Genomic DNA, 8,689 nt, shown 5'->3' on the forward strand with positions numbered 1-8,689 from the left:
CTTTCCATCTAATAAAAATCCCTAAAATTTGAATAATTTACTCACTTTTATCATCCGCCCTCATACTCTAGCCTCCCTGCCTTGTTACCACCTACGGATATATGACTTGTTTTACTAAAAACAATAAATGAAAAAATTATGAGGGAAACCAACAAATAATCTCTTCTTTTTGGACCCAATCTGAAATCAAACTACGGTATAGCTCCCGATGTATTCGTTGGTCGGTGCTCCCATAGCGTACCCACATCTCTATACTTGAGTTTATATTTGATGTTACTATACCAAATATTTATATTTATATTGTAATACACGAGTACTTAGCTAGTTGCGAAAGAAGGTTGTTAGCCGTTCGGCTGATCATCCCCACACCGTCACACATGCGTGAACATATATGGGCGACGCATGCTAGTGTCCAGCTGTGAACACAGGTCTTAGACACAATCCGGCCCAATATAGCGAGTGCTATCTTTTCGGGCTTGAGTGCTCCGCTTGGACTTCGGGGTTTGTTCGGTAGCTTCTTCCTCTGGGCCTGGAGTACTAACACGGTAGACCATGAGTGGATGGATGTACAAAGGTTGGTCTGTCCATGATCTCCCTGCTCATGGTAAAATCACTCAAGATCGGTTTGCGTGACCACAATGCTTGCTAATACAAGTTTAGAATCTTTGCCACAAAGCATTCTTGTGCCTGAATGCCAAAATTCCCTCATGTCGAAAAAATTGGTTCCTTCCTGTTAGAAGACTTCCTAAACCATTCGACAATTGATTTACATGACAAATTACAACCTTATATTTCTGTTTTTATTCAACTTTACCCTCTGCACATCTCACGAGACTGGCACAATTGCTTGCTGATTTTTTTTAACTCACTTGTACATGCACATATCATGGGACTATTCGTCACATGTTGGCTCACAACTGGAAGAATAGTGTATGAATGTGTAATGGTGCAAACAAATTATATGTTAAACCTCTGTTTTCTCTTTATGCATGTGCAAATGGTGCAATTAATTATGGCTAGTACAACTGTATAGTGCAAATAAGATTGCTGAGAAACTATGTTTTCCTTTCAGCTAAACACATTTTCTTGGTGGCTGGTAGCAGTGGCGGACCCAGGATTTAATAACTGGGTATTCAAGCAAAAAAAAAAAGTTGTTCCATCCAAAATATAAATGGTCCACAATAACTTAAATTAGGTTACAAAATGATCCAAATTACAAAATATGTAAAGAAAATTACAATTCAACTTTGCGTTTCTTCATAGCTTGGAACCGATTTATGATGTCATTATACTTGATTTGGACAAAAAATTCACGCTCCAAAAAGGTAACCAAGCAATCATTCAAATATTGATCCCCCATTCTATTTCTCAATTTATTCTTCACATAATTCATCGAAGAAAATACCCTCTCAACACTAGCAGTTGCCACAGGAAGAAGTAATACCAATTTGAGAAGCTTGTACACAATATCATAGTTGAGATTTTTCTTTGTTTCAACAAGCATAATGGATAGCTCAACAAGATTTTTCACTGCTCTAAACCTTTCATCTCTACGCATATCAGTAACAAAGTGTGCAAGTTGAAAAGGAAGATGAATCATTTCAATGCTTGAGAAATCATTAGGATAGAACTGAGCAAGCTTAACCAATTTATCCTTGTCAAACGCAACAAATGAATCAACAGGATTGAATGATGCCATGCAAAGAAGCAAATTTGTGTTTGCCTCATCAAATCTGTCATTAAGCTCTCGCAATATCCTATCAATGGCACTTAAGAACATGTCGACATGAAAACGATGTAGATTGTTAGCTTTTGGAAAGAATCTCCTGTCTCTTCCAACTGGCTTGTAAAAATCATCCATACTAGGAATTTTGATGCCATGCTTGTCACAAAAGGAATTGACAGTTTTAAGAAAATCTGTCCATCCACCATCCTTCCACAAAAACTGTAGTTGAGTCTTTGTATCATAGATGAGCTCTATTGCATTAACAATATCTTGATCCCTCTTTTGCAAAGCATGATTTAAATCATCTGTGTACCCAAATATGGTTAGCAATAAATGTGCCATGAAAACAAACTCAAATAAAGTAAACGACTTCAATATTGTTTGAGCTTGTGTAGCTTCTGCGCCTTGAGAGGGATCTTTTCTAACCTTTATGAGAACTCGTCGGATTGAAGGATACAAACTACAAAGAGATAACATGCATAATAGTTTTATAGTAAGATCCCCAACGAGTATCTACCGGTCTTCCTAAACCCATCTCTTAATTCAATTAAGAAATAGATTGGGTTCACTAGTTGAGTATTTCTCACTTGCTAATTAGGTGGAGCGGTGGAGATTGGAGCTGCCTGCTGGTTGCTGCCGTGCTGTGGACTGCAGTGCTGCACTATTGCCACAGCCAGGCGCCAGCACCCCAGCAGCAGAGTGAGCACTTGTCACTTGAGCTATTGCCTGATTGCCTGAATGCCTGTTGAGCTTGAGTAGCAGTCAGCAGAGCGCCACTGCGCCAGAGCAGCTGAGCAGCCTTCGCTTGCGGCCCTGCGCAGCTCTGCTCTGCGGCTGTCTACCCGGCCGCCCGGGTGCCTGGCTGCCTGCGCTGCACCTGCGTTTGGCACTTTGGCTGCTGAGTGCTGGCCCGCTGCCGCTGCGCCTGCCGGCCTACGCGACTGCTGACTTTGGCTGGCTGCAGGACTTAAGAAAAAATCGGCCCAACTAAACTATATATATTCATTTTGCAAAAATGTTGGGTATTCAAGTGAATACCCTTGCATCATAAGAGGTCCGCCCCTGGCTGGTAGCAGTCAAGGAAAAGGGTATACTTTGGTAAATAGAACTAGGTGCTAGTTTCATCGATCGGGCTAGGGAAATTGAAGATATGATTAGCTCAGAGAGACTCTCTTTTGTCTCTTCCTGCAAGCAGCAAAGGCACATGCAAAGCTGGACGTGCGGTTACGATGAATTAAGAGGCTGGATGTAAGAGTGCTCCCACAAGAATGGCCATTATCATTTTTGTGATATTTATGGGGCTCATTTTGGGCCTGTTTCGAAAGGGAGGACCTAAACATTCCTGGGGCAATCTCTCTCTCTCTTCCAATCAATCCCACTTACTCCAAAAGAGGTCTTGGGGTGAATCATAGCCATTGATTATTAGGGGTAGTTTAATTTAGTAGGAGGATGGATAAAAATGGAGCAATGATTCCAGTTTTGGTCACAAACAAATTTCAAACAGTAAACTGGAGCAATTCGAAAAATATGAACTTAGTGGTGGAGCCAAATGCTCCATTCCTAATCTAGCCCAAAAATTCCTAATTAGCCTCAAACCAGGAGATAAAAAAGTCCATCAATGCTAATCATTTATGAACACATAAATTATCAAGCAATTTAATGACTTATAAATAGTAGATAAGTGAATATTTTGACCATCAGGTGTTCTGTCCAACAATCGCTACATGATTCTTGACAAAATAGTCTTCTTTCAGGAACCAATGCCTCTAAATTAAATAGTTGGATAGTAAACTAATCCATAGTATTGTATCCTTCTAAATAGACAATCGGTATTTATAACAAAAGTACACACTGTATAGAACTGATGACATATTTAACGCGGCAGAGTGGCAGAAGAAGACTCTTGCCCCAAGCTATAACATTTCTTGGATTGTTGGGATTCGGAAGTAGCTTTCTCGCCCAAAAAGTCAAAACCCAATGGCTCAGAATAGGCTGTAGTGCTTGTACCTAAAAATGGTTCCATGTATTTCTTGTTTCCAATAACATCACGGTATGAGTTCAACCTTTCTGCTCGCAACAATTGTAATGTCATCTCTACATGCTTCATTGTAGGTCTTTCTTCACCACGAAGTCTCAAGCACTTCTCCGCAAGGGAGGCAACCATGTTGATTTCTTGCTCTGTTGCGTCCTTGAGAACATGAGGAGCCACTATGCCTGTAATAGGCTTCACCTTTTGTTCCCCAAGAAAATAGTTGGCCAAATTTTGCTTTATCCCTGTCTCACTTGTAAAAACAGGTTTCTTCCGAAGGAGGAGCTCCACAAGTACCACTCCAAAGCTGTACACGTCACTTTTCTCATTTAATTTCCCAGTGTGGTAGTACTCAGGATCTAAGTAGCCAAAAGTGCCTTGTACATTTGTAACAACATGGGTTTGATCAATAGGGACCAATCTTGATGCGCCAAAATCTGAAACTTTAGCAGTGTAGTCTCCATCCAAAAGTATATTAGAAGACTTCACATCACGATGGAAGATTGATATTGAAGCTGCGGAATGAAGATAACAGAGAGCTCCTGCGGCCTCTAAAGCAATCTTTAAGCATTCATCCCAAGACAATTGGAAATCATTGTTAGCATCAGCATGGAGAATTTCAAACAAAGAACCATTGGGAACAAAGTCGTACACAAGCAGTGGGACTTCAGTTTCAAGACAACATCCAAAGAGCCGTACGATGTTGCGGTGATTTATCTGAGAAAGAATGGTAACCTCATTGATGAAATTGCTGATTTCATCTTGCTCTATGATCTTAGGCATTTTTATTGCTACCACACGCAGATCTGACAAGATACCTTTGTATACCATTCCATGGCCTCCACTTCCAAGGATACGTGATGGATCAAAGTTATTTATTGCTTTCTTGAGCTCTTCTAAAGAAAAAATATTTGTCTTGTCATTGGCATTCTCATCAGATGATATTAGTTGTTCCAGGAGAAGGCCTTGGTTTTTTCTGAAATATTTTCTTCGTAGTTGCTTTTCAATGTCCCTTTTCCATCTACGGATGAGAAACATCACACCCAAGGCAGATAGTAGAATGCCAAAGCCAACACTAAGCCCAATGATCACACCTAATAAGATATTTGATTAATGTTATTTTCATAGAATTTTCAGTTCTAAAGACTAAAGTCGACCAGAGAACATACCAAAGAGAAGATTCTGTCTTTTGGATGAACTGCACTGCATTGTTGTTGTATCGTACTCTGTTTTACCAGGACAATTTGTGCAGTAGTAGCTCCCTACAACATTATGGCATACCCCTTTGCAAATGCCTGGCGTTTTGCACTCATCAATGTCTGGAAACATAATTAACTGTAAAATGAGAAACCCGCATACAAATGGCAAACGACATTGCTAAGCTGGAAGTAACGATTGATCTCAGATTCAGATAATAAAATTGTTTTTAGGCCCTAAATGTTTCAGATGAAAGTAATAAACGTTTCTCTCTAGTGTTATTGTTGTCAAGTATTCAATCTTTGACCATTGTACATAAAAAGTAAAGTGCAAAATTTCCCAAAAAATATAATTTTATATAAAAAGTTGTATATATAATAATCAACATTAACGCATTCAAATATGCATGCCATTCAAGACAACAATTCTTACAAAAATGTACACTTTTAAGGGTGTGACTTTGCAACAAGAGAATTTATTTCTGCTACTGTAGTCTCATGTCAATGGTGAGAAATAAAAATAAATTTTGAACTCTCATTTATGCTGAATGCTGACTCAGAAGCATGAAAAAGAATCATATTCCTCTCATATTTGTCCCTATAACAGCTCAAGTCATGGGAATAGATAAAAGTAAATATAAAAATTAAACAGTCTTGGCATCATGGGCTTCCAAGGATTATAGGATTTTTCACAAGGCTTTGCCAGATCTCTGTTCATCACCGATGGCAGTCGAACTTGAGATCTCACCATTGCGCACATAGTAACTTGCAACCACACCAAAGCTACTATTCATATATAGAATGCAGATAATATCAATTTATCATCTCTCTTTAGAGTAGAAAATGTTTGTATATTGCAACAATTATTCACTCGTAGCAATAACTAATGTGGGATCATACAAGCCCGTAAATGTGTATGATATGCCTGCTTAAAGCAAAGGTAGAGAGTGAAAATTTTTCAATAACAACAACTTTGATTTTCTAAGTGGACTTGTATGTTAAGCAACAATTCCAAATAATATATACTTAATATACAAAATTGAGGATGTAAGTTGTTCTCCAGTGTAGCATAGAAATAGTTAATCTAACAGGGGGAAAGTGGGGGAGGAGAAAAGGGAGAGAGGGGGACCACAGTTATACCTTCACAGCCATTAGTTATATATGGATTTCCTTGAAAACCATCTAAGCATTTGCACCGATATCCAACATAACCCTCCATAGAGTTAACACCTAAACATCTGCTGTTCGTACTGACACATGCATATTTCGAGAGGTTCTTCTGAGCCTCCTGACATGTTAGATTGGCAGCAGCCCAATGCACTAAGACCACAGATTCCCCAAAACCAACAAACAGACTTGGTTCTTCTGGTACGTACATTCCAAGTTCTTGATCTTCATAACGTGAGGTAAATCTAATGCCCACAAGACCTTCCGTAAGATTTATATACATCACAACATGGTCATCATCAAATTGGAGCATGGACGATGTCACATTGGTGCAGTTGAGTTGAAATAGCTTCCTTGCAGAGCAGCCTTCCTGTAAACCGAAAGGAAATGGAACCGCAATATTCCCGTATGACTGAGCACAATTTTCCTTTAGTTGAATTGGATTGTATCCTGCATTCAGTGAACAAATCGTGAGGTTCACCACTAATTTTACAAGAAAAAAATATTTTTCTAGTTTCCTTTGTGTAAAAATAATGATCCAACAATTAGTGTTATAAGACATAAATACTGGAATCAAATAACTTCTGCATGAAAAATACTTCAAATGGTCGAATCTGATTATGAATTCAAATGGGCGAACATCAGATTTTGAGGAGTCATCGAGATCCTCTCAATCTGTGGTGGAAGACAATAGGTGCTAGTATTTTTCTCTCCCTACATGAGCAATTGAAATACCAACAAGAAAGCTTTTCATCGACTTGAAGTGTACGGTTGTTACGAGCTCTTAGTCTTGTTTTGAGATTGGTACTGCTTTGTGCATGATCAGTTTTAGTCTTTTTTTTTTCTTTTTTTCTCCTTCTTCTATGTAATGGCTACGTGTACCCACTTGGTTCAAAGGCCGGAACATTATTTCATCGTAGAATAAATCTTCTTTAATCTAACAAAATGAAATATGTGTGAAATAATTACTATGATCATAGTTAAATACTTATATATTGTTATTCTCAGTTCCTTTGATTTTCTCAGTTACATATCAAGTAATAATAGTTCTCCTAATTTTCATGCTTGAAATGCTTTAGAGTTGTAGACATATTTGACAATCTATGTGAAATTCAATGAAACATATGCGCGACTTATCACATCTGTATACCAGGTGGTATACGTTTCCTTGACGTGGACTTAGTTGGCACTCAAAATGGCACATTTTTGGTGCCCCTAATTGTTTATTACTTGGTAAAACCTCATTTGGACCTAGAACTTTATTTAAAAAATGGACCCCTTTTAGCCGCGCCATATTATATGCCGCTGAGCTTTAATGCCTTTGCACCGGTGTAGGTGGCACTGAGATCTCGTTGTTATGTATGACAGGTACCCGGGCAACAATGATGCCAGTGCAGAGACATTAAAGCTCGAAGCTACAAGCTATGGAACTGATATAAAAAAAGATACATTTTTGCTGTAACATCCCCCCTCCCACGTTCTAAATACAGGAATTATTTTATATTTTTATTTTAAAATTTCAAATTTAGAAATTTTAGACACCCGTTTGAAAAAATAGCATGAATAGGTATCTGTCGTATTTTTTTAAACATATTGTCACCCTTTTAATGGGCGATAGGTTAAAAAATAAATAAAAATACAATATTTTATTGTTCTCAAAATTCAAAACAGATGATGACAAAAATTGATTAAATTCTAATTTCTTGATTAAGAAAGAATTACGAAAGATTAACCAATGGAATTTTTTAAATATTGATTTGATACTTAGGATGATTTTGGATGATCAAATAAAAACAAATCACATTAAAACAAGAACTCCATAGAAACCAAAAAGAGCATGCAAAACGAAGAATGAAGAAAAGGAACGGAATCATATCAACACATTAACTTACAAAATTTGATCTCATTACGTAGATGCCTCTTACAAGCATCCTATAAGAATTCTTCACGAATTCATGAAGCCCTATACGAGTTTTTTTTTTTCCTCTCTCTCGGTCTCAACGGCACCTGCACTATCTCTGTGCTCTACTCTACCTCAAGACAACAGGCCCGAGGCCTTTTTTTTATACTCGGCTGCAAACTCCAGCAGTGCGCGCCGAGAAATCCAGAGGTGCAAGACTGGAGTTCAACTTCCAAAACAACTGGGTACCTTTTTTTCCTGCACTTGCATTAATGGGACACCCGTGGGCCCTCCTGCATGCGGTTGCACATGCAACCTTTGGCCTCTGTTACATGCTACGCTTGATGGAGACTGACAGGAAACCTGATCCAGCCCGACGCCGTGTCGTGTCCTTCACGGACAACCCAAGTTGCCCGCACGTACACGCCGCAGCCCCTCAGTCCGAAACGCCCGAAGTGCTCACTCCGTCTTGTTGCTCTTCCGTGCCACGACCTCACCTACATCTTCGTTACTCACAACGCATCTGGTTGTATGTCTGCAACCTCAACTTTATGTACACAGTTTTCTAGCATAAATATTTCTTGTAATATTGTTGATCGCTAGAACTTAAACTTAGTTTTAATCATATCATCGATTACATTCACTCTTAAGACACATAGATACGAGCATAA

At 38.6% G+C, this 8,689-nt stretch overlaps 2 protein-coding genes across 2 annotated transcripts; both read right to left on the bottom strand.

The window, feature by feature from the left end:
• Positions 1-1,159: 1,159 nt before the first annotated feature.
• LOC133903715 (uncharacterized) lies at positions 1,160-2,171 on the bottom strand. Its single transcript, XM_062345157.1, has one exon. It carries the CDS (start codon positions 2,066-2,068, stop codon positions 1,235-1,237), a length of 834 nt encoding a protein of 277 aa, XP_062201141.1. The 5' UTR covers positions 2,069-2,171; the 3' UTR covers positions 1,160-1,234.
• Positions 2,172-3,397: 1,226 nt separating this feature from the next.
• On the bottom strand, positions 3,398-8,382 carry LOC133903337 (putative wall-associated receptor kinase-like 16). Its single transcript, XM_062344661.1, has 4 exons — positions 8,011-8,382; positions 6,092-6,568; positions 4,925-5,074; positions 3,398-4,849 (listed from the first exon to the last, which is right to left on the bottom strand). The coding sequence occupies exons 2-4, from the start codon at positions 6,429-6,431 to the stop codon at positions 3,600-3,602; spliced, it is 1,740 nt and encodes a 579-aa protein (XP_062200645.1). The 5' UTR covers positions 6,432-6,568; positions 8,011-8,382; the 3' UTR covers positions 3,398-3,599.
• Positions 8,383-8,689: the final 307 nt, after the last annotated feature.

Source organism: Phragmites australis, chromosome 21, assembly GCF_958298935.1.
Source record: "Phragmites australis chromosome 21, lpPhrAust1.1, whole genome shotgun sequence".
In the NCBI taxonomy this organism is placed as follows: domain Eukaryota; kingdom Viridiplantae; phylum Streptophyta; class Magnoliopsida; order Poales; family Poaceae; genus Phragmites; species Phragmites australis.